Here is a 26,817-nt window from a genome sequence, read left to right on the forward strand (position 1 = left end):
ACGTTCAAAACCCTCTCCGAAAATTTTATAAATATTTTCAAGTTGCAGTGAACAACCCTATATGGTATCAGTTAAATTAATTCTACCCAACTTAAGCATTCTTAGCTATTTACAATATTGTCAGTGCAATTTTTTTAAAAAATATATCACGTTTGGATGATATTATCTGTTCCTTAGATTTTGCAACTATGTAAAACAGCTACTCTGGCACAACACTTGTATTTACAGGAACAATGGCTTTAAAGTGTCAGATTGTGGTAACATAATAGAATCTACTCTGCATTAGTAAAAATAAGAGTGACAAATGTAAATTGTACATTTAATATGATGCATTTGTGGTTGCTGAAAGTCACATATAACATTTTGAACTAACATTTCCATGACAAATACATTGTTTCATTTATGAATTGAATTTATTTACAGTTTTGCTAACCTGAAGCCTTGTACTTTCAAACAGTGCAATGTAGATTTTTGTTTTGCTTATGTACGTACAATGATACTGCTGTTTAGATAGGCTAAGTTTTCTCATTAGTATATTGTTGGCCTAATGACAAGTAAAGTGTGCATTGTGATTCTGAACCGTTCAGGTCTTGACACTTGGTGTATGCCGATCTAGCTAAACTCAGCAATCTTAGCACTGCATTTGTTTTCTTGTCCCTAGGGCACCATGAACAGGGCAGTAAAGACAACTCAGTTTCTGGCTTATCACTGTTGTCTGTGTCTAAAACTATAAAAATCCACGGGCGATGAGTGAGATCAGATTCCAGTCGGCTCCGATGCCTTGTGCAGATGCATCTCCAAGCTTCGGAAAAGTTGATTTTTGGGCTTTCAAAATTAAATATAAACTCAAAACTTATTCCAAACATATGGAAGGGCCAGGTACGCAGAGAACTGCGGGTACTAACAGCTGCCATGCTTCTTCATGTTGCAGGAGTAGGAAAGACAAATTTGGATTATGCAGGTGGGGCTTGGAGATGTTCAAAAATGCTGGGCCCTTGATGGTTTTTCCAATAACTTAAAAAAAAGTGAATGGGGAAAGTCCTGGCACAATTACAGGAAACTTTGTGAACAAACTGGATTGTGTTCCTGTCCGCTCAGTCACAATTCTTCAGTTTGCAGATGTTCCACGAACAAATCATCTTAACTTTAGCAAGTCTTTCCTGTGAATACTGCCAAATGGTTGGTTAGCAATATGACAATATATCGGACACCTTATCTCTGCTGCACAATCAAAAAGTTCTCAAGTCCTGGTGTGAAACTCGCACGACTGAATATTCAGAGTTGTCATCAACATATTTGTGAGGAGATGAACCGTGCAAGTGTTTGAAGTCTCTCCTGTTATTTTTCCCTATTACATCACTGATTTGCTGCAACAAATGGAAAAATATAAGAACAAAAAACATTCACAACTATTTTTATGAAGCATCTGACAAATATAGAATAAAGCACTTCAATAAAGTCATCTCTCACTCTTCTAAACAACCCAATCTGTCCTACATAAACTGAAAAGCAGAACTTCTAAGGTAACAATCTGAGGATTTACTACTTGAGCCACTGGCAAATTGGCATGGGGTAAATAAAATCAAAGATTTAAATTTGTGGCTCAAAGATTAGTGTGGGTAAGGTACGTTTCAGTTTATGGGGCACTGGCACCAGTAGTGGTCTTGAAGGGAGCTGTTCCAGTGGGATGGGCTTGATGTGAACTGTGCTGGAGCCAATGTCCTGGCAAATTGAAGAGCTAGGGCTGTACAAGAGACTTTAAATTATACAGAGGGATTCTGAAGAGTGGGCATGCAGATTTATAAAGCAAAAGGATATTGTGGCATTGCTGGACAGCTGTTTAAGTGATGACATTCACAGTGAGACAAGAAAGGACAAAATGTCCAAGATTTTTAAGAAGAGAAAATAGGAACAAATTGGGAAAAATGGTAAAATGTTAAAATTAATGTCTCTTTACTTAAATGCGCACAGCACTTGGAAGAAAATAAATGAATTAATGACACAAAAGGAGGTTAATGGGTATGACCTGATTACAGACACATGGTTATCAGGAGATCAAAACAGGAACTAAATATTCAGGGGTATGTTACTTTTCAAAAGGACAGGCAGGAAGGAAAGGATGGTGAGGTAGCTTTGTTAGTACCAAATGGAATAAATACAGTAATACGCAATGAGTTTGGATCAGAAGATGTACCATCTGTATGGGTCAGAGATACGAAATAACATGGGGGGGAAAAGACAGTGGTGGGAGAAGTCGACAGGATCCCTAATAATTGTCATATTGTATGACAGAGAATTCTTTAGGAGATAATAAGTGCATATAAAAAGGGAAAAAAAAAATTAGTGAATTTAAACTTCATGCAGATTGGTAGGGATAGCTACGAGGAAGAATTCATTGAATGTACTGAGGACAGTTTCCTACAATTTGAATGCAAATTCTGAGTTGCTTCCAGTTTAATGGTAAATTAGAGAAACATTTTACAGATTAAAAACTAATTAAATAATGTAGAGATGCAGGGCCAAGCAATGTGTTACACCTGCATGATATAGGAGCTGGAAGACCCCATTGTGGTATATAGTAACGATATCTGTAGCAAGCATTGATTGCCTGAGGAACTCCAGCTCAGATTTGATTAGCTGGAGTCTTAGCTTCAAAGACTGCGACACATCAGGAAGGGGGAGAGTTACCTGGATGCTGTGTTGCAGGAGGCAGTCGCACCCTTTAGGTTAAGTACGTCAAATTTGGCAAGAAGTTAGAAACAGGAGGGTATAACTACAATGAGGCAGGTAGAAGGATCCTGAATTTAGAATTGGATTTGCCTCAGCTCTTAACCCTATTCAACAAGTGTGAGGTACTAGCCCCCTGTTTGGATGAGAAAAAGGATTACAGGGAGGGTTGGCAAACCACTCACTTTATCATAGTACAGGAGGTCATTCAAAAGGGAGGAACAAAAAGAAAAATGATAGAAAAGGACATTCTATAATTGGAGGTAGAGGCAGCATACTTTCTAAGCTCCTGCATGACCTGCTGCCTACCTGCAAAGATAAGGGACATCTTGAACTAGCTGGAAAGGATGTTGGAGTGGGAGGAGAGGATCTATTTGTTTTGGTCCAAGTTGGGACCAACAATATAGGCCATGGTAGCCAAAAAGTCTTATTTGAGGAATATCTGGAATTAGGATCAAAATTTAAGAATAGGACCTCAGCAGTTAAAACCTCTGGATTATTACCCAAAGATTATTGCCACAGAGATGAAAATTATGGAAGTAAACATGTGGCTAAAAGAATGGTACTGGAAAGAAGGATTCCATTCCACGGAACACAGGCATCATATTGGATAGGAGGAACTGTACCATTGGGATCGTCACCGCCTGAACCAAACTGGAACCAATGTACCAGGAAAGGCTAAGTACGGTGATCACAAAGACTTTAAGCTAGTAAATGGGTGGGTGGGTGGGGGACCTTAAAGGACATATAGTTTCAAAATCAAGTGAAAGGACAGAGGGTAAACAAAGTCAGGAATCCAGCTTTAGGTATGGCAGGAAATGGCCATATTACAATGTACTATAAAACTCTAATAAGTATATTGTTTAAATCAGAAGAGAGAAATAAAAAACAGTTGAATAAAGCATCGTTGCTGAGGGTCAGGTTACAGAGTATGGCCAAAATAAGGGTTCTATATGTGAATGAATACAGCATAATGATTAAATTAAGATTATGATACAGAAGCCATTACTAAGAGATGGTTGAGACAGCAAACTAAACATGCCATACCTAAAATATTGTGAACAGTTTGAAATTCTTATGTAAGGAAAGAGATAAATTGGAGGTAGTCCAGAGAAGATTCATTAGTTTGAGCCCAGGCATTGAGGGATTTTCTTTTTTGCAGAGGTTCAGTAGGTTTGGCTGATAATCATTACAGTTTAGAAGAATGAGAGGCCAACTTATTAGACATATAATATTCTTAGGGGATCTGACAGAGTAGAAGCTTAACTGTTGTTTCTCCTTATGGGAGAGTCTAAGATCAGACAGCACCATCTCAGCATTAGCATCACCATCTTAAAACAGAGATAGGGAAGAATTTCTTCTCTCAGTGGGGAGTTAATCTGTGGATTTTGTTAACCTCTGAAGGCTGTAGAAGCTGGGTGATCAAGCATAATCAAGGCAGAGAGAGACAGATTTTTAATCAGTAAAGGAATCAAGTGTTATAGGAAAGGGACAAGAGATTGGAATTGAGAGTTCTCAAATCAGCCACAATCTCATTAAATAGATAGTAAATTTGATGGGCTGAAATAATTACTCCTGCTCATAGTTCTCTGCTCATTCCAGGTATCAATCCAGTAAACTTCCTCTGAACTGCCTTCTCAAATAAAGACACCTAAACCACACATTACTTCTCAACGTCTCACATTAAATTTAATCTCACCAATACTCTGCTTTTGTACTTGTCCAATGGAAATGAACAACTTCCCATTTTCTCACAGTACACATCATCTGCAACATTCTTTTCCCTGTTCACTTGCCTATCTACTACTGTTCCTTATGTCTTCTTCAAAGCATATTTTTCAACAATCGTGGCATTGTTTATGAATTTAACTACCATGCTTTCACTTCCTCATTTAAGTTGCTGATATAAACTGAAACAAGTTGAGACATTAACACACAACCTTACAGAACTTTACAGAATGCATCCTGCCAATCAGACAAAGACTTATCTATGCATACTCCCTGTTTTCTGCCAGACAATCTTCTATCCATACTAATATATTACCCTGTAGGCTCTATGCCTTATTTGCCCACAATGGCCTTTGATTTAGTGCTTTATCTAATGCTTTCTGGAAATCCAAGCATATTGCATATACAGAATCCCTGTATCCAGACCGTATTTTACTCAGTCATAGAGTCATACAGCATGGAAAACGACCTTTGGTCCAACTTGTCCATAATTATCATATTTCCTAACTTAAACTAGTCCCATTTGCTCACACTTGTTCCACATCCCTCTAAACCTTTCCTGTTCATGTACCTGTCTTTTAAATGTTGTAACTCTACCTGTATCTATCACATCCTCTGGCAGTTCATTCCACATTCGAACCACTCTCTGTGTGAAAAAGTTGTCCCTCTGATCCCTTTTAAATGTTTCCCCTCTCACCTTAAAAATATGCCCTCTGGTTTTGAACTCCCCTACTCTAGGGCAAAGGCCTTGGCTATTCACCTCATTGATGATTTTACAAATCTCTATAAGGTCACTTCTTAACCTCCTAAGCTCCAAGGAAACAGGTCCCAGGCTATCCAGCCTCTCCTTATAACTCAAACCCTCCAGTCCCAGTAACACCCTTGTAAATCTTCCCTGCACCCTTTCCAGTTTAATAATATCATTCCTATTGCAGGCCAGACAGAACTGTACACAGTACTCTAAATGTGACCTCAACAATGTCACGTACAACCGCAACATGACATCCCAACACCTATACTCAATGTTCGGAGCAATGAAGGCAAGCCTGCCAAATGCCTTCACCACACTCTCTACCTGTGATGCCACTTTCAAGTAACTTTGTACCTGCACCCCTAGGTCTCTCTGTTGGACAACACTCCCCAGGGCCCTGCTATTAACTGTGTAAGACTTGCCCTAGTCAGTCTTACCAAAGTGTAAATCCTCACAATTATCTAAATGAAACTCCATCAGCCACACCTTCGCCCAGTGGCCCAGTTGATCAAGATCCCATTGTGCACCAAACTGTTTATATAAATTACAACCAACAGTGAACTCTGCACTCTTGTGGAATGGGTTGGAGGCCTCCAGTCTGAAAAACAACCTTCCACTGTCACCTACCGACAAGCAATTGCATGCTCTGTCTGGACCCCACACAATCTAACTTTATTAACCAGTCTACTGTGTGGAATTTTTTTCAAACGCCTTGCTAAAATTCATGTAGACAATGTTTACTCCTTCAACTAATTCAAATAAATTGGTTAAATGATTTCCCTTTCATAAAATGATGCTGATTCTTCCTGATTATCTTGAGTTCTTTTAGTATGCATATCTATAATTTGTTAGAATGATTGGTTCTAACAGTTACCTCACAGCAGACCATTTGTTTCCTCCCTTCTGTTTTCCTCTGTTCTTGACTAGAGGTGTAACATTTGATACTTACTTACACTCCCTATCCGCAATGTGAGGGATGAGTTGTGGGATATCTGCAATAATAACCAAAACAGAATCCCTCTCGTCCTCCACCAACCTCCAAATCTAACGCATCATCGTCTGACAGTTCCGTCTTCTGCAGTCTGATCCCATTACCAAAGACATTTTTCCCTCCCCACCCTTATGTGCTTTCTGGAGGGGCCACTCTCTCCGTGTCTCCCTTGACCACTCCACACTCCCCTCCAGCCCCACCACCCCTGGCACTTTTCCCTGCAGCCAAAGCAAGTGCTACACCTGACCCTATACCTCTCCCTTCACCCCCATACCAGGCCCTAGAAAGACTTTCCACAGCAAACAGATGTTCACCTGCACATCCGTGTTGTGATATACTGTATCCGCTGTTCCTGTTGTGGCCTCCTCTACATTGGGGAAACCAAGCGGAGGTTTGGGGACTGCTTTGTGAAACACCTACTCTCAGTTTGCAACAAACAACTACACCTCCCAGTCGCGAACCATTTCAATTCCCCACCCCACCCCCCACCCCCCCAATGCCCCACTCCTCGAATGACATGTCCATCCTGGGCCTCCTGCATTGCTATGACGATGCCACCCAAAAGATGCAGGAATAGCATCTCATATTTTGCTTGGGAACCCTGCAGCCCAGTGGTATTAATGTGGACTTCACAAGCTTCAAAATCTCCCCTCCACTGACCACATCCCAAAACCAGCCCAGCTAGTCCGCGCCTCCCTAACCATTCCTCCCACCTCAAGGCCCAAACCCACCTCCTACCCACTAACCTCATCCCACCTCCTTGACCTGTCTGTCTTGCCTGGACCGACCTATCCCCTCCTTAACTCCCCACCTACATTCAACTTCACTCGCTCTAGCCCCATCTCTTTGACCTGTCTGTCCTCTCACCCTATCTTCTCCTTTATCCATTTTCTATCCGCCTCCCCTTGTCTCCCTATCTATTTCAGAATCCCCTTCCCCTCCCCATTTCTGAAGAAGGGTCTCGACCTGAAACGTCAAACTTTCCTGCTCCTCTGATTCTGCTTGGCCCGCTGTGTTCATCAGCTTCACGCTTACTTTTACTTGTTTCCTTTTGAAATAACTGTAATATCTCCATCTTTGTGTTTTTAACCAGCTTCCTGTCACACCCTGATTTCTTCATCCTGATTAACTTTACAAACATAAAGTCTCTATTGTTTTTCTTTCTATTCTGGCCAACCATTTTAACTGCCACTCAACTTTCTGCAGTTACTTTTTTTTTCCTTAAATCTCTGCCTTGTTTAGTTAGCCACAAATGGTGGGACCTCCCTAAAAAATATTTCTTTACATTAGGAAAATATTTATTCTGAGTATTATTATATATCTGCTAAATGTCTGCCACTATGTGCCTAATGATCAATTCCTAGATCTTGTGGACCATTTCACTTCAGCTAGCTCAGCTTTCATGATGCATAGTTGGCCCTATTTAAAATACTAGTCCTAAACCCAATCTCTCTTTCAAACCGGGTATAAAATTCAGTTACATTGTGGTCACTACTATCTGGATGCCTCATTAACTAATCCTATCACACTACCCAATACCAAATCTGGCATAATTTACTCTCTGCATGGTTCTAAAATGTGTTGCTCTAATAAACTATCCTGAAAACATTCTATGAACCTTCATCCAGGCAACTATTACATGTCTGATTCTTCCAGTTTACATATAGATTAAAGTCACCCATGATTAACGCCATCCCTCTATCATAAACATCCAATATTTCTTGGTTTATAATTTGTTCCATATTATAGTTATTGTTTAGAGGCCTGTTGAACACCCTTGATAATGATTTCTTTCCCCACTCTTCTTCATCTGGATGCAAACCAATTCTACATGCTGATCTCCATGACCAAGGTCATCTCTAACAACCGTACAAATGTTATCCTGGACAACAGTGCCCCATTATCTAGCTTCTTATTTTTTTCTTGAACATCATAAATCCCACAATATTCAGGAACCAATTCTTGTCATCCGGAAGCTGTGTCCCCATTACATTTCTCAAATTGTATTTATTTACTTCATGATATACTATCAATCATTAGATTTGTTACAAATACAATGAACATTCAGATAGGGAGCCTTTCGTATTTTTTATTATTATTATTGTTCCCTTTGCAACATCTAGTCTTAATTTTTGGTCTATTCTTAGGTTTTTGCCCTGTACCTCTTCGTACCACTCTCCAATCCGCATTTCCCATAATACCACCTTCCTCTCTTACATTATCTCTACTCTTTAATGTATGTGCTCCCGCTATTTAGTTTAAAACACTTTCTATTTCCCTAGTAATGTAGTTCACAAGAAAACTGGTTCCAGCTCAGGCACTTTGAGCTCTAAGTGTAAAAGCTAACTGATTTGTCAAGATTCAATTCACCCTACCTACGGATTTATGTTCACTTTCACTTCCTAAACTATGACTGCAAAGAGGCGCCAAATGGGCACAAAGTATCTCACTATACACACGGAGTTAAAGCCCTGATAAAGACCAGTGTTGTATTTTACAGCAATATTCTTCCTAACATGAAAGTAAGGTAGCAGACATCATGAGAACCATTCCCAGTCAATGGCAAGTCCTTGTTTACTCTGAGTATTCTCTCTAGTACTACATGAAGACAATTTCCTCTAATATCAGAATCCCTTGCTCATTATGCTACTGTGCCTCACTTCATCTGTAGGGAGATCCTGCCAGTCAATGAATCAATTCATAATTCTTCCCAGATTTAATTCTTCCCAACAGCATTGACTTACGACTGGTCCCTTTCCTTAAATCTACAGTTGTGCAAAGAGAATAAATGAACAAGGAAAGTGGTACTGAAATAAACACACCTCGGGCTGTTGGTCGCAGCATTGTTGCCTTGGATGATGAATGACAATATCTGCATAGGACACTTCTTCCTCCTCTTCTATATCACTGTATTCATTAACATGATCTGCTTTTGGTGATTCAAATAAATATGTGCATATATGTGCAATTATTGTAATATTAGAATATTAATATTAAGGAAAGAATTTGAAGTCCATGAAGTTTAACCTACCTGTTGCATGTTTTGCATAGCTTGGCAGATTATTTCTCTTGACAAATGCATATATTATATCTGTAAATTAAAGCAGACAATGCAAATATTAAAGTGAACAAATTCCAGAACAGATAGAGAGATAGCTTCAGATGAAGAGGGCTGTGAGGAAACTCATGTTGGGCAGAAATCCTGACCTGCTTCTGTTCTGTAAACACGACATAAAACATTTTCTCCATTTCCTACTTATTTTTACTGCACCTTTTTAAAATTCATCTGCTTCATAGATCATTTCTCAGATGTCAAAAAATAAGGGTAACCATTCTCATTTGTCTGTTATTGCTCCCTCCAACACCGATGGTCAGTAGCAGCAGTGTGTGCTACCTACAAGATGCACTGCAGAACTCCATCGAAGATCCTTAGACAGCCCTTCCAAACCCACGGCCACTTCCATCTAGAAGGACAAGGGGAGGAGATATATGGGAACACTACCACCTACACGTCCCTCTCCAAGCTATTCACCATTGTGAAAACAAAGTGTGGAGCTAGACGAACACAGCAGGCCAAGCAGCATCTTAGGTGCACAAAAGCTGATGTTTCTGGCCTAAACCCTTCATCAGAAAAGGGGGATGGGGAAAGGGCTCTGAAATAAATAGGGAGAGAGGGGGAGCCAGACCAAAGATGGATAGAGGAGAAGGATACGTGGAGAGGAGAGTATAGGGAGGGGATAGGTCAGTCCGGGGAGAATGGACAGGTCAAGGGGCCGGGATGAGGTTAGTAGGTAGGAAATGGAGGTACGACTTGAGGTGGGAGGAGGGGATAGGTGAGAGGAAGAACAGGTTAGGGAGGTGGGGACGAGGTGGGATGGCTTTGGGATGCAACGGGGAGAGGGGAGATTTTGAAGCTTGTGAAGTCTACATTGATACCATTGGGCTGCAGGGTTCCCAAGCAGAATATGAGTTGCTGTTCTTGCAACCTTCGGGTGGCATCATTATGGCATTGCAGGAGGCCCAGGATGGACATGTCATCTAAGGAAGGGGAGGGGGATTTAAAATGGCTCATGACTGGGAGGTGCAGTTGTTTATTGTGAACGGAGTGTAGGCATTATCTCTATTCACCATCCTGACTTGGAAACGTATTGCCATTCCTTCACTGTCGCTGGGTCAAAATCATGGAATTTCCTCCCAAAGGACATTGTGTGTAAACCCACAGCAAGTGGACTGCAGCAGTTCAAGAAGGATGGTCACCACCCCCCTCTCAAGGGAAACTAGGGATGGCTAATAAATGCTGGCCAGCCAGCGATGCCCCCATCCCACAAATGAATAAATGAAAGAACGGAATATGAACATGAAGTAGCAATATAGCGTTACGATGAAGGATCAGCTAGGATCATATTGAATGGAGGAACAGGCTCTAAGGGATGAATGGCCAACTCCTGCTCCTATTGCCTGTGTTTTTAATGTGCCAGGCTTGGAATTTATTTCTTTTAAATTGGTAGTTTCTCTTTTAATTGCAACAAGCTTCTGGCGGATTTGTACATAAGTAATTGGGTCATGTGTAGAATACACACAGCTGTGAGTACCTCACTAAGATTCTTTCGAACAGGAAGAAAAAGTAACCGTGCTCCAGACGTCATAATTCCTTTCGTGGTCAATTTAAAACTCCATCCCAATTCTTACAGCTTCCCATAACTTCTTAAAATAGATTTTTAGGTAAACCTTTCTTAGTTGCCTTTGAACAGTGAGTCAATGATAAATTGTTCAGTTGTTAGGATTTTAAGACCAGAGAACACATTTCTAGCAGCCGTCATTGGATAATATACACCCTTGGTGATTTAGTTTCTCTCTTTACTTGTGTGTGTCTTTCCTCCAGGATGGTATCTTTATCCAATGTGGCAATGTTTATGTATTCCCCCATAACATATGAAACCAGGATGTGGGTAACATGGTATTTAAAGAATCTACAGATGTTTATTACTGATCGATAATATACACAACTCATGCATTCATAAGCACATCCTTATCTGGGGTTAATATTAAACTATTTAGTTACAAAGAGTAGTGTGCTTCTCCCAGTGTGTCAAGTTTTGAGTGGCCCGAGTTATGATGGAGCCTGAGACCTTTATTTGCACGAGTCACATGTTATGACACAGAGAAGATATCATGAACATCCCTTGTTAAGGTATACTGGCAAACTTACTTTGAGGTAGATCATGACATTTACCACAGTAAAACTCATCTAAACTGAGGTTTCCACAGTGCAGCTCAGCTGAGAATAGATATTTCATCAAACCTGGGACTTTCTTGTCCCAATGCCAATGAAAGCTATTGCAAACAAGCTTTAAAGTACAGATTACAGTCAAAAAATAGAAACTAAATGATTGGTAACTCAGAGACATATTCCTTTATGATTGAAGCTTGCATGCTTTACTGTAACTCCTTTACTGTCAGAATACCATCACACATTAATCACAAATGATTCAGAGGAATGAAAGTAGCTCTGAATCCAATATCAATGATGCAGTTATATCTGCTATATTTGACTAATGGTGCAATTTGTCAAAAGACTTGGCAGTTTAACTTCCTGATTTTCTGTGTAAAACATAAATGGCCTAGTTTCATTGGTGTAATACCTAAGATTTGGGAACAGATCTGTAGCTCTGATTGTGGGTGTTGAGGTTGGTTGGCTCACTGAGCTGGTTTGTTGTTCCGCAGACGTTTTGTTACTGTGCAGGGTAACATCCTCATTGCTGCCTCTGATGAAGCGTGGGTGTGTTTTCCCGCCTGGTTTTTAAACTCTGGGGTCCATTGCAATGGATTGTGGTTGTTTTGTGGTGACACAAGACTCCTACAACCGCTGGGCATCAGAGTGGCACACAAACTCACATCAACACTACGACAAGTGCTCAACCGAACTAAAGACCCATTCCCCACCATGAACAGGACCGATGTCAACCGCAAGATCCCCCGCAGAGATTGCGAGAAACACTACATCGGACAAACAGGAAGGAAACTAATAACAAGAATACATGAACACCGACTGGCTACAAAATGACACGACCCATACTCACTCATCTCAATCCACATGGACTAGGAGAACCATCACTTCAACTGGGACTACACCAAGATCCTGGGACAGACTAGGCAGAGGCAAGCACGAGAATTCCTGGAAGCATGGCACTCCACGAAGCAGGCTATTAATAAACACATTGAACTCGACTCCAATATACATTCCACGATGGAGAAAACCCGGAAGTGAGGCAATCCATCGTATCGGACCCCAGAGTTTAAAAACCAGGCGGGAAAACACACTGACACTTCATCAGAGGCTACACTGAGGATGTTACCAAGCATGCTAACGAAATGTTTGCGGAACAACAAATCAGCTCAGCGAGCCAACCAATCTCAACATTGGTGTAATGATTAGAAATTAAAAATGCATAGTTGTAATTGTTCTGGCAATCATTTCTTGGAAACCATATCAAGTTTGTTGGATTATAATAAAATCACACATAATGATGCATAATTTAATGATACCTCCATGCTTGACAATGGTTATTGACTTTCAACTAGCATAACACTCAAATATTTTGTTCAGTCAAGTATAGAAAGCACAAACCATTGCTATAATGGTGCAACAGAAGTTAGGACCAGGTTTTGTTGATCATGGCATGAAAGGTGCACGTGAAAGCATCTTGAAAAGTTCATTAAATTTTTAAGTACAAAGGAAGTCGGGCAGCCTGAAAGCCTGCAGCTGATGCAAAGAACATTTAGTCGAATACAGATCAGAATGGAATTCCACAATAACAAGACGTAGAGCTGGATGACCACTGCAGGCTAAGCAGCTTCTTAGGAGCAGAAAAGCTAAGATGCTGCTTGGCCTGCCACGTTCATCCAGCTCTGCACTTTGTTATATCGGATTCTCCAGCTTCTGCAGTTCCTTTTCACCTCTGGAATTCCACAATGAATGGTACTGGAATCTGGAAGAAGTCTCAACTTACAAGGCAGTAATAAGTTATGACCAGGTTAATATTTGCCTTCACATGAAAGACACATGAAGAGTGGTGACAAGTTGAAGACTATCGGTTAATGCAGTCCTGTTACATATGACAAAGTCAAGGAGAACATGATGCTGGAATTAATCCCAATGTATCAGATCAGCCCTAAATTTGGATTATCCTTCAAGGTAAAATTTGTTCATAAGTGAGGCCAAGGAGCAGACTTGGGAAATATCACTGAGCATGACATGTTCATCATTATTTCAGGAAACTTACTCTGTTTTTTAGCACTCAGTGCTTGATGGCGATGGTCAGGCAGGATACTAACAGACAGGGATAGAAAGAGACAACACAGTGTGGAGCTGGAGGAACACAGCAGGCCAGGCAGCAACAGAGGAGCAGGAAAGTTAACGTTTTGTGTGGGGACCCCTCTTCAGAAACAGGCAGAGAATCTGCTGGCTAGTCTCTAGCCAATGGGAATAAATGAATGTTTCAAGAGTCACACAAGGGAAATTCTAATTCTAATTCATTTATTTTATACATGGGTGGTAGCAGCCTCGATTCTACTCTTTGCTAATGTCCAGTGGGATGATAATCCCTGTGAGAAAACCATCTTAAAACACACTCTTTTGAAGCGAAATGGCAAATTTGGAATAGAAGATACACATGGCTGGTTAGGTCGAGTTGTATTTTCTGACAGGCTCTGCAGCAATGTTTCAATTATTGTAGTGAATTACCATTCAGTCACAACACGAGACTGCGCAAATTACTAGATGACTATCTCACCCACTCTCCTGCAAGAATGCAATCCCCTGCTCCCAATTCCTCTGCCTCCACAGTGTCTGCTCGCACGATGGGACATTCCACTCCCACACATCCCAGATGTTCTCCTATTCCAAGGATCATAACATCCCCCGTCCGGTGATCAAAAATGTCCTCAACCACATCTCTTGCATTTCCTGCACTTCTCCCCCCAACAAAAATAAAGACAGAATCCGTCTTGTCCTCACATATCACCCCACTGAACTCCACATCCAACATATCATTTTCTGCCACTTCTGCCACCTCCGATCTAATCCCACAACCAAAGAGGTATTTCCCTCCCCACCCCTATCTGCCTTTCGTAGGGACCACTCTCCCCGCAAATCCCTCATCCACTCCACCCTCCACACTCCCCACTTGCCCCAGCACCTTTCCCTGCAACCTCAGGAAGTGCTATACCTGCCCCTATACCTCTCCTCTCACCTCCACTCAAAGCACAAAACAAACCTCCCATATCTGACAGGGGTTCATCTGCACATCTGTCAACTTCGCTTACTGTATCCATTGCTCCCGATGTGGCCTCCTCTACATTGGTGAGACCAGTTGTAGATTTGGAGACCACTTTGTAGAGCATCTGCATTCTGTATGCGCCAAATGACAACACCTTCCGGTTGTCAACCATTTTACCTTTCCCTCCCACTCCCTGAGTGACATAGCCACCCAGGCCCTCCTCCAGTGTCACAATGCTACCACCTGCAAACCAAAAGAGCAGCACCTCATATTCCACCTCAGGGGCCTACAGCCCAATATCCCAAACATGGAATTCACCAGTTTTAAAGTCTCCCCACCCCTGACCTCATGCTATGCCCATCCTCATCCTTGACCTGACACAACCTATCCATCTTGTCTCCCAACTATCCAACCCTCCCATCCCACTGATTAATCCCTACCTGCACTCACCTATCACCATCCCACATACCTTCCCCAGCCCCGCCCCTCCTCTTTCTATTTATTTCTGACTCCCTTCCTCCTCCCCATTTCTGAAGAAGGGTCCCAACCTGAAATGTCAACATTCCTGCTCCTCTGATGCTGCCTGGCCTGCTGTGTTCCTCCAGCTCCATACTGTGTTGTCTCTGACTCTGCAGTTCTTGCTGTCTCAAAGATCCATCTGGTTTTGTTTTCTAGCATTCAACTTTTTTCCTTATGTGTTGATAATGCAGCTGTTCACTAAGCACAGAAAAAGGCAAATAGATTCAGGAATAATCAGTTCAAAGTCACCTCTTTCTTCTGAAGTTAACATTTACTACCCGGTCCAATTGTATATGTCCTGAATTAAACAGGTTAATTTCTGAAAGAACTCTATTTTATTTGCACTTGAATGAATAGTATGAATGGCTTCCACCATCTTCTCTCAAGCATGTGTACCGCATGTTTGCAGCGCTGACTGAAACACTGAACTGACTTTATGTGAGACGGCAGAAGTCACATTACTTAGGCCCAAATCAGGTTATCTTTTGGAGAAAATACTGAAACAAGAGCTTAGCTCAATTTGTGAATGTTGGTAGATTCCAGATATTAAGTAGGCATTGCAATAAAACTCATCCCATTGTTGAAAGATCTTTAAAATCTAAGGTTTCAAAGAGCACAGTAGGGTTGCACTAAAAAAACAAGGTAATTAACCTTGGCTAGAAGAACAGAACCAAAGAAATGACCTGTACTTGAAAGGGGTAAATTTCAAATTATGACAGAGCAACAGTGGCTAAAAGTTTTCATTATTCTTCAGCAAGTGAAGGCATTCTGCTGGCAGCCCAATCAGAGTTCCAGCAGCTCTGGTGGTGGCCATTGGTTAGACTGCAAATAGCAGCTACCTTAGGGCAGGCCAGAGCTACAGAGTCACAGCCTGGTTATTGGCACATGGGCTGGGAGATTTGGGAGTAGGGATGGGTGGCGGAGTGGGGTGCTTAATCAAGGAATACCAACCCTGATCTGGCCTTGAAGCTTCATTAAAGAACAGCCTGCTCTAACCTACTGGGTGGCACTGCCGTAGTGTTGGGCCTGCCAAAGTGGACAAAATACCTGCAGAGCTGCAAAGGTTCCAGATAATTGGCTGATGAGAGGATCATGTGACAAACTTGCCCACTGTTGGCAATGTGGTACATAGCAAGAAGATGTCAAGCACTTCCATGACATTTGGGAGCTTCACAACCTCTTGCCACAGGGCCCAGAAAATTTCAAGCACTGTTACTCCATACTAACTTTGAATTTTCCCCTTTCAAGTACATGTTATTGCCTCTGGTTCTCCTGTTCTAGACTTGCATTTTAGGTTAAATAGCTTGCTTTTTAGTGCAACTTTACTATGCTTTATGAAATCTTAGATTTTAAAGAAATTTTGTCCATTGGATGACTTTTATTGCAATATCTGCGTAATATCTGGAATGTATCAATAATTACAAATTGAGAGAAGTTCTTGTTTCAATATTTTCTTTGAAAGATAACTATTTGATTAAATAAATAGACATTGCAGAACTCTAAACAATAATTCCAAAGTTCAGGGGATAGGTAGTGTTATATAATTTGATTGCATAGATGTATGCTTATAATACTTAATAGATATAATGCACATACCTGATTCAGTGTTGCAATTTTCATTTCTGATCATGGTTTCTGGGCTTGAATAGATGGAAGTAAAGCAAAATTAGTGCATTGAAGACACAGGAGTAGATGCATGAGCTTAATTTTAATTCTAGATTCAGACATGTTGGGTCCAAGATCTAGACTTAACTGTCAACAATTTGTTAATATTATAGTATGCCTAATGAAATGGTGCATCACAACTTTCAGGTCTATTGTAAATCAGAGTGATTTCTGCTACCTCACTTATGTTGTGATCATATGGTTGGGCAGACTGAGTTCCAAATAATAGGAAAAACTCTTTCTAGTTCATCTTTATCCACACTTCTTTTCCATTTAGAATAGATCAAAATGCAATTATCCTTTTTGAAATATGTATTTAAATATGGAACATTTAATCAGTGCTGTGTCATTACATTTCTTGTTTCGTGAGGGCTTCTGTACCAAATGCATTTGAAAATAAACTCCCATCTGGTAGCCTTGCCAGGCAAGAATGATTCCTCTGTTTGTTAAGACGGTGTGTGAAATATTTATAACATGTCAGCAACACTAAAATAGAAACAACGACTGAAAAAGTGCAGGTCGACCCAACCAGATGATAATGGAGTAGATAGTTAGTCTAATAATAAATAATTGCATGCTCAGGCACAGTTCGTACCTATGATTTCTTATGTATACCATCAAAGTTCCTGATGTGTCAGTTAATAGTCCAATTCTTGTTCCGAAGGAAATTTGGGATGAGGAACAAATGCTGGCCTTGATGATTGACTCTCACTTCACATGAATGAGTTGAGGGAGATAGTGTCCATATGCTTTTTTGATCAGTGAAAGAACTAAAGCTGCTTGCCATATGGAAGTTGTGATATAATGTAATGTACTGTAGTCGAGTGTCATGATGCAAACTATGTGGTCTGTAACGGGAAAAGAGCAACTAAACAGGACACAGCAGAGGATACAGGTTCAATGATCCCTTGGGGCTGTCAGGTTTCAGACCACTGTTCCGTCAAAATTTGAGTAAATAATAGCACTTGATATGTGCAAGGCCAAGCTCTGTATTTAGCCCAAAGTTTAAATAATCAGACCTCTGTTCAGCACACCACTCTCATGCATTGTGTGTACAGCTTATAGAATGCTTAAAGGACAAAAATGGAGTGGAACAGGCTAGCAGCTGACAGGAAACACAGAAAAATAAAAGCATCAACCTGTTAAAGAGTACTTGACTCAGTCTTTCATCACAATGATGAAAATACCAAAAATTCTGAGAAATTGGAAGGCATATCCCTGCATGCGACTTGTCCAATTTTCACTGGAGGAGCAAGGTTCAACTCTACATAGCACTTTTCAAGACTACTACATAGTGAAGAGGAAAGGCAAAGCAACGATAGTCAAACCACAAATTACATAAGCCCCAAAATTAACTGTAGCAGTGAATAACCATTTCATTACCACCAAGCAGATTTCTGCATTTTTGTGCAACCCACGGTTGCCTGCAAGCACACTTGCTATCATGGTTAGTAAAGTACCAGCTATTGTTACCTGCAGGACCATATCACTTTACTTACCACTAGCAAATATGGGTAGTCATTCATTTCTTGTGGTTTTATCGCTAGTTGTGTCAAATGAGGCTACGAAATGGCATGGGATTAACACCTAATACCACTCTACTCTGAAACATTTAACTATGAGACCAGTGTAACATCTTGCATCAGAGTCAAAAATCTAGCAAGAGTCCAATTCACTTTTGGAAGCTGTTAATTTTGAGTTTGAGGCTTCTATATAATTTTCAATTTGCATTTTAATTTTCACTATAAGAAATGTACACAGCAACTCTGAACTAATGCTGTGTCACATCACAGACTCCGAGTACAGAAGCAGACTACTCAGCCCATTGCTCGCACTTTTGTAACAACTACTCAGCACATCATATAGCAGATACCGCAAGGCACTGGATCAGTACCACCAAAGCTACCTGCGCAACATCCTGAAAATCCACTGGGAAGAAAGACACACCAACACCAACGTCCTCAACCAGGGCAACATTCCTATCATCGAGGTGCTGACCATCCTTGATCAGTTGTAATGGACTGGCCAAGTCGTCAGCATGACTGACACGAGACTCCCCAAGCAAGTGTTCTACTCCTAGGTTCAAAACGGCAGGCTAGCTCCAGATAGACAGACAAAGTGCTTCAGTGATACCCTCAAGGCTTCACTGCTGAAGTATAGTATTCCCACAGACACCTGGGAATCACTGGCCCCAGACTGTCCAAAGTGGAGGAGGAGCATCTGGGAATGCACTGAGTACCTCAAGAATTGCCATCAGGAAAAAACGGAAGCCAGACTAAAACAGTGAGAGCAGCACACTGCCACACCAATGCCCAACCCAGCCCTTACCATGACCACCACCTGCCCCCAAGTGTAATAGAGCCTGTGGTAGCCATATCAGTCTGTACAGCCACCTACGGATTCACTCTGAGTGGAAGAGAGTCATCCTCATCTACAAGGGACTGCTGATGATAATTATACTTCCATGCTTTTTCTGTGTAGTCTTGCAATTACTTCCTCTTCAGAAAATTGTCTAATCTTTTCTTAAAGCCAGAATTGAATCTAGCTCCAGCATACTTTCAAGATAAGTGCAGATCTAACATCCTACACTAGAAGCTTACTACCATCTAGGACAAAGCAATCTATTTAATTGGCACCACTTCTGCAAGCATTCACTCTCTCCCCCACTGACACTCAGTTCCAGCAGCATATACGATCTACAAGGTGCACTGCAGAAATTCACCAAGGCTTTTCCAAACCCATACCCACTACTACAAGGGCAGCAGATACATAGGAATGCCATGACTGGCAAGATGCCCTCCAAATGACTCACCGGCCTGACTTTGAATATATCACCATTTCCTCAGTGTTGTTGGATCAAAGGCCTGGGACTCTCTCTGGAACAGCCATGTAGGGGGACCTACATCAAATGGATGGCAGCTGTTCAAGAGGCAGCTCAGTACCGCTTTCTCAAGGGCAACTAGGGATGGGCAATGAATGCTGGCCAGCATGTGACATCCGTGAATGAATGAAAACATTTTTAAAAATCTATTGTATCTGAACCAGCTCTTTGCTAGAGCAAACCTACATGAATCACATTGGTCTGAACTCTCTCCATCAATCTATATCTTCATTTCTGCAGTCCTCTTTTCGCTTCATAAATATAATTGATTCTACCTCCAATATCTTTGCAGTAAAGCATTCCAAGTTCCAACAACCCCAAGAATATAGAAACTATTATACTTTATTGTGATTGCTCTAAATCGATGACCCTTTGCACCTAATTTACTCAGAAGAAATAGTCTTTATTTATACAATCTTTCCTGTAAGGATAGTCTTTAAAAATTTAATACCCACATGTAAGTATATCTTAAACTTCTCGCTCCAGTGACATCAACTTCAATATCAGAAATATCCATTTAGATTTTTGTTAAGACTGAAATATAACTAGAATTTGAAAGTTAAATAACATGTCTTCTTATCCCTGTGAGCACTTGTATTTAAAGCTCCATTCTGAACAAATTATGCTGCTCATTAAAATATATGGCTCTGCTGTGCACAACACTGAAGAAAGTGCTCCAGTCATTTTTTTTTGTGCAAAACGGAAAGGTACCTTATACATATCTATGGATGTGAGCTCAACTTAGTGTTGTGGATAACATATGCTTGAGTGATTGTTTGGTGTATTCAAACATTTAACTTTTTGGCATACAGGAAGGATTATGATCTAAATTTGGTGCTATCTTCAAGTCATTGCTGATTACTTTGATTTCCAGTTATTGTACACAACCTTGCCTATTCTGGGATACACTAGTCAGTTTGTCAAGAAATGCGTGTGTGGCTCACCGAGACAAAGATTCCCGTAACTTGCGTGTTCTACTCCTTTAAGAAATTCAGTGTGACAACAAGTGAAACATTTTATGGTGAGAGCTAAATGAGAGCATCTTAAGATTTAAGAGTTGGATGATGTCAGGCATTTGAAATTATATGAACTCAACTGTTCGTGGTTTTACAGAATAGAAACTGAATGTGTCCGATTCAATATATATCTACACTATGGACTTATATGCACATTAATTAAAATGTAATTTTCAAACACAACTTCATCTTATTTTATAAGTGTTATTTAGCACAAAAGTACCTGTTAAAAAGAATAATGACTAAATTTGAGCATGGGTCTTACCTTGGTTCAACGGATACATTAACTGGATCTGGAAAAGAAAAATTTAGAATCTTATGTTTCTTGGTAATGTCCCAGTTTCTGCGAGAAGCTCGTCAGCTATGGCAATGAGGGCAGTTCACTCAACAGGTAATCAGCAGCCTTCAGAGTCTATTCAATCACATAAATTATTTAACTGAGCACAGCCCAATTTACAAACATTCAGCACAGCATCCATCTATTTCTTCAAAGATTCCACTTAATCCAGAAAGTCAATAATGGTATTCAAAATTCTTTCCACAGGATCTGTGGGCATACACTCTGCGATGCATTTGTTCCTCCACTTTACCCAGTATCTTCCTATTCATTGTTTCCTATCTTCCACTTCTGCTTCTCAACCTTGAAGCTCACCTAAGATTAAGCAACCACCAGTTGTCTCTCCCTCTAATAAAAGTGCAGTGCTATGGTCTGGTAGGCCTATGGCATTTTCAAACAAAAAAAAACAAAGAGCTGTGGATGCTGGAAATCAGAAACAAAATTGGATTCACGATTTGAAGGTCCTGAAGAAGGGTACCTGGACCCAAAATGTTGACTCTGCTTTCATTTCACGGATGCTACATGACTTGCTGAGTTTTTCCTGCAATTTCTGATTTTGTTTATGGCATTTTTACTTTTTTTGTACCTTTCAAAATGCATTACCTCCTGCCTGTGCAGATTCAACTCACCACCTACATCTTGCCTATAGCAGTTATGCTTTAATTAGAAATTCAACAAGTGTCTTGTGTGGAATAGCAGATTTACATGGAGAATATTAGGTGCATGGGGATGGATGAAGGAGCATAGATTGGTATGAAGGGTCCTTGGGGAGTGAAATTGAAAGATGAGTTCTGTTTCTCTTTTAGTTCTTTTATTGCAACTTGGATGAAGTCTCAAAGCACCAAGGCTTGCCTTTCACAGATCCTGCCTCCACCTCCTAGCAGCTCCTACGGCTGACGCTGGGTTTGGTGAGCTCAACTCTAGTTAGCACCTACCCAGCGTGAAAATCCAGTTTTCCCGGGCATTTTCACCCAAGCTAAGCAGGGAAGCCTCTTGTCTCCTACAACCCATGGAGAGTATATATCTTAGTGGGTCAGGGACTGAGATAAGCAACAAATGTTCACAGCGAAGGATGTGAGATGGGGAGAGGCATGTAGTTAGTATTGTTAAGTTGGTTCATTACTTCTAGACCAGATTTCTCAGGGTTTTCTCTTGTTACTTTCCAGATCTTTTCTGGAAATATGGTAAAGTTAATGCAGTGCAACAAAGATGTTAAACGGACATACTATAACTCAAGGTGTGGAGCTGGATGGACACAGCAGGCCAAGCAGCATCATAGGAGCAGAAAGGCTGTTGTTTCAGCCCTAGACCCTTCTTCATATAACTCAAGTTGTGAGTGATTCTGAAATCAGATTCTCTGGCCCAATATTGGGATATGAAAAAAATAGTTCTTAAACAAATTTTGAAGCAAATTACAGAAACAATTCTACATTATTGTCTTATATGGATTACTTCAAATATAGAGAATGTCATATGGGAAATAGGTAATAATGAATGTAATTTACTCATCGTGCCATGAAATGGTGTTTTATGAGAACTGTGCCTCTCTCAGCACACCAAGAAGAATGTGCACCTTTAATCATTATCACAAAAGAAATGAAGAGGTACTTCACCATTCCAATAAGAAATTGATTTTACCAAGCCATAAGAGATTGCTTACAGTAAATGTGGTATTCATCACCTGTTCCAACAGTTTGGAAATTGGAGAAGTGATAGAACTCATCATTACAATGTTTTTGTTAAGTGCAGCAATCTCACCTCTGAGTCAGAGGGTTGTGGTGCATAACAAGGACTTGAACAAGATCTATGCAGATATTCTAGTAGCGTACAGTGTTCAGGAAGTGCTGGACTATTTAATGTGTTATTTTTCAAATAGAGCTGAGACCAAAATGTCATTTGGACCTGTTTGGTGAGTGGGAATGAAAAGTCACTGTTTTAAAGGGGAGTTCTTGATCAATATTTGTCCCTTGTTCAACATCTAATCTGATTATCATATTGCTCTTTGAGAAACCTTACTACCTACAAATTAGCTGAATGTTTCTTATGGTGGTGACTACTAATCATTCACAAGACATTGGCTCAGCTATTACTGGAAGACTGAGTACAATTCTGGTCTCCCTGCTATAGGAAGGATGTTGTGAAACTTGCAAGCGTTCAGAAAAGACTAACAAGTATTTTGCCTGGTTTGGAGGGTTTAATCTACAGGGAGAGGCTGAATAGAATGTGACTCTTTTCACTGGAACATCGGAAGCTGAGGGGTGATCTTTTGGAGGTTTATAAAATCAGGTCTTTTCTGCAGAGTGAGGGAGCATGAAACTAGAGGGGAGAGGTTTAAGGTGAGAAGGGCAAGATTTAAAAGGGACCTTAGGGGCAAATTTGTCACAGAGGGTGGTGCGTGTATGGAATGAACTGTAGTGTCTCCCACCCGCCCTTCTCCTCTAACCTCGTTAATAAGGTAAGGTTCATTCTAAACTCTCTCTATTGAATATAAGTTTGTTACTAATTTTATAGCAACTTGAACTAAGCTTTCTACTTTAGTACTGAGTGGGTGTTCAGATAAGTGGGGGATGGATGCTCGGGCAGTTGCTTGCTCCTCCTGCAGAATGTGGCAGGTGGGAGACATGGCACACGTCTCCGTTGGCAACATCTGCGGGAAGTGCACCCAACTCCAGCTCCTTGAAAACCGTGTTAGGGAAATGGAGGTGGAGCTGGATGAACTACGGATCATTCGGGAGGCAGAGGGGGTAATTGAGAGGAGTTACCGGGAGTTGGTCACTCCTAAGGCTCAGGACAAGGATAGAGGGGTTACAGTTAGGGGGAGGAAAGGGGACAGACAGACAGTGCAGAGATCCCCTGTGGGCATTCCCCTCAGCAATAAGTGTACCATTTGGATACTGCTGGGGGGGATGACCTACCAGAGGAAAGCCATAGTAGTCAGTACTCTGGCACTGAGCCTGACACTGTGGCAAAGAAGGGAAGGGGGCAGAATAGTAAATTACGCGTGGTAGGGGACTCGGTAGTTAGGGGAATCGATAGGAGATTTTGCGGTCAGGATCGGGATTCCCGGAAGGTACGTTGCCTCCCTGGTGCCAGGGTCCGGGACGTCTCCAATCGGGTGTATAAGGTTCTAAAAGGGGAGGACGAACAGCCAGAAATCGTGTTACATATTGGCACTAATGATATAGCCAGAAAAAGGATTGAGGATATAAAAAGTGATTTCAGGGAGTTAGGATGGGAGCTGCAAAGCAGGACAAACAGAGTAGTGTTCTCTAGTTTACTACCGGTGCCACGAGATAGCGAGGCGAGGAACAGGGAGCGGGGGCAGCTTAACATGTGGCTGCGCAGCTGGTGTAGGAGGGAGGGCTTCAGATATGTAGATATTTGGGATGCCTTCTGGAGAAGGTGGGACCTGTACAAGAAGGACGGGTTGCATCTGAACTGGAAGGGGACCAATGTCCTGGGTGGAAGGTTTGCTCGAGTAGTTCGAGAGGGTTTAAACTAGTATGGCAGGGGGGTGGGAGCCTGAGCTGTATACCGGAGGTGGGAGTTGATGCAGGTGGGGCAATAGCAAGAGGTAGACCAGCTAGTGGGAAGGACTTTCCTGGGAAGGAACCAAGGGATCAGTTAAAGTGTGTTTGCTTTAACGCAAGGAGTATCAGGAATAAAAGTGATGAACTTAGAGCATGGATCAGTACCTGGTGCTATGATGTTGTGGCCATAACAGAGAGATGGATTTCTCAGGGGCAGGAATGGTTGCTGAATGTTCCAGGGTTTGGAACATTTAAAAAGAATAGGGAGGGGGCAAAAGAGGAGGGGGTGTAGCACTACTAATCAGAGAGGGTATCACAGCTACAGAAGCTTCCATTGTCGAGGAAGATCTGCCTACCGAGTCAGTATGGGTGGAAATTAGGAACAGCAAGGGAGTAGTCACCTCGTTAGAGGTTTACTACAGGCCCCCCAATAGCAGCAGGGAGATTGAAGAAAGCATAGGTCGGCAGAATTTGGAAAAGTGTGGACGTAGTAGGGTTGTTATAATGGGTGACTTTAACTTTCCCAATATTGATTGGAACCTCCTTCGAGCAGAAGGTTTGAATGGAGCTGTTTTTGTAAGGTGTGTTCAGGAGGGTTTCCTAAATCAGTACGTTGACAGGCCGACGAGGGGAGAGGCCATTCTAGACTTGGTGCTCGGAAACGAGCCAGGGCAGGTATCAGATCTTGTGGTGGGAGAGCATTTAGGTGATAGTGGCCATAACTGCCTCACATTCTACATAGCTATGGAGAAGGAGAGGATTAGGCAAAATGGGAGGATATTTAATTGGGGAAGAGGAAACTATGATGCCATTAGACATGAGTTAGGAAGCATGGACTGGGAGCAATTGTTCCATGGTAAAGGCACTATAGACATGTGGAGACTGTTTAAAGAACAGTTGTTGCGAGTGATGAATAAATATGTCCCTCTGAGACAGGCAAGAAGGGGTAAGATAAAGGAACCTTGGATGACAAGAGCGGTGGAGCTTCTCATCAAAAGGAAGAAGGTAGCTTACATAAGGTGGAGGAAGCTAGGGTCAAGCTCAGCTCTAGAGGATTACAGGCAGGCGAGGAAGGAGCTCAAAAATGGTCTGAGGAGAGCCAGGAGGGGGCACGAAAAAGGCTTGGCAGAACGGATTAGGGAGAAAAAAGGCATTTTACACTTATGTGAGGAATAAGAGAATGGTCAAAGAAAGAGTAGGGCCAATCAGGGATAGCATAGGGAACTTGTGTGTGGAGTCTGAGGAGGTAGGGGAAGCCCTAAATGAGTTTTTTGCTTCTGTCTTTACGAAAGAAACGAACTTTGGAGTGAATGAAACCTTTGAAGAGCAGGTGTGCATGCTGGAATGGATAGAGATAGAGGAAGCTGATGTGCTGAAAATTTTGTCAAACATTAAGATTGACAAGTTGCCAGGCCCGGACCAGATTTGTCCTCGGCTGCTTTGGGAAACGAGAAATGCAATTGCTTCGCCACTTGCGAAGATCTTTGCATCCTCGCTCTCCACTGGAGTCGTACCTGAGGACTGGAGAGAGGCAAATGTAATTCCTCTCTTCAAGAAAGGAAATAGGGAAATGCCCGGCAACTACAGACCAGTAAGTCTCACGTTGGTCGTCTGCAAGGTGTTAGAAAGGATTCTGAGGGATAGGATTTATGACCATCTGGAAGAGCATGGCTTGATTAAATGCAGTCAACACAGCTTTGTGAGGGGCAGGTCATGCCTCACAAGCCTTATCGAGTTCTTTGAGGGTGTGCCTAGAAAAGTTGATGAGGGTCGAGCTGTGGATGTGGTGTATATGGACTTCAGCAAGGCATTTGATAAGGTTCCCCATGGTAGGCTCATTCAGAAGGTCAGGAGGAATGGGATACAGGGGAACTTAGCTGTCTGGATACAGAATTGGCTGGCCAACAGAAGACAGCAAGTGGTAGTAGAAGGAAAATATTCTGCCTGGAAGTCAGTGGTGAGTGGTGTTCCACAGGGCTCTGTCCTTGGGCCTCTACTGTTTGTAATTTTTATTAATGACTTGGATGAGGGGATTGAAGGATAGGTCAGCAAGTTTGCAGACGACACAAAGGTTGGAGGTGTCGTTGACAGTATAGAGGGCTGTTGTAGGCTGCAGCGGGACATTGACAGGATGTAGAGATGGGCTGAGAGGTGGCAGATGGAGTTCAACCTGGATAAATGCGAGGTGATGCATTTTGGAAGGTCGAATTTGAAAGCTGAGTACAGGATTAAGGATAGGATTCTTGGCAGTGTGGAGGAACAGAGGGATCTTGGTGTGCAGATACATAGATCCCTTAAAATGGCCACTCAAGTGGACAGGGTTGTTCAGAATGCATATGGTGTTTTGGCTTTCATTAACAGGGGGATTGAGTTTAAGAGTCGTAAGGTCTTGT

General features: G+C 41.6%; 1 protein-coding gene across 1 annotated transcript in view; it reads right to left on the bottom strand.

Annotated features, from left to right (window-relative positions):
* Positions 1-459: 459 nt before the first annotated feature.
* Positions 460-26,817, bottom strand: part of LOC125467028 (myelin-associated glycoprotein-like) — a 62,881-nt gene continuing 36,523 nt past the window's right edge. Inside the window, exons 6-10 of the mRNA XM_048562356.2 lie at positions 20,823-20,850; positions 16,592-16,635; positions 9,229-9,288; positions 9,020-9,126; positions 460-1,367 (exon numbers count right to left, since the gene is read on the bottom strand). Coding sequence (XP_048418313.2) covers positions 1,230-1,367; positions 9,020-9,126; positions 9,229-9,288; positions 16,592-16,635; positions 20,823-20,850 — 377 coding nt within the window. The 3' untranslated portion in view covers positions 460-1,229. The remainder of the gene's footprint in view (positions 1,368-9,019; positions 9,127-9,228; positions 9,289-16,591; positions 16,636-20,822; positions 20,851-26,817) is intronic.

This window comes from Stegostoma tigrinum, chromosome 32 (assembly GCF_030684315.1).
Source record: "Stegostoma tigrinum isolate sSteTig4 chromosome 32, sSteTig4.hap1, whole genome shotgun sequence".
NCBI classification, from domain to species: domain Eukaryota; kingdom Metazoa; phylum Chordata; class Chondrichthyes; order Orectolobiformes; family Stegostomatidae; genus Stegostoma; species Stegostoma tigrinum.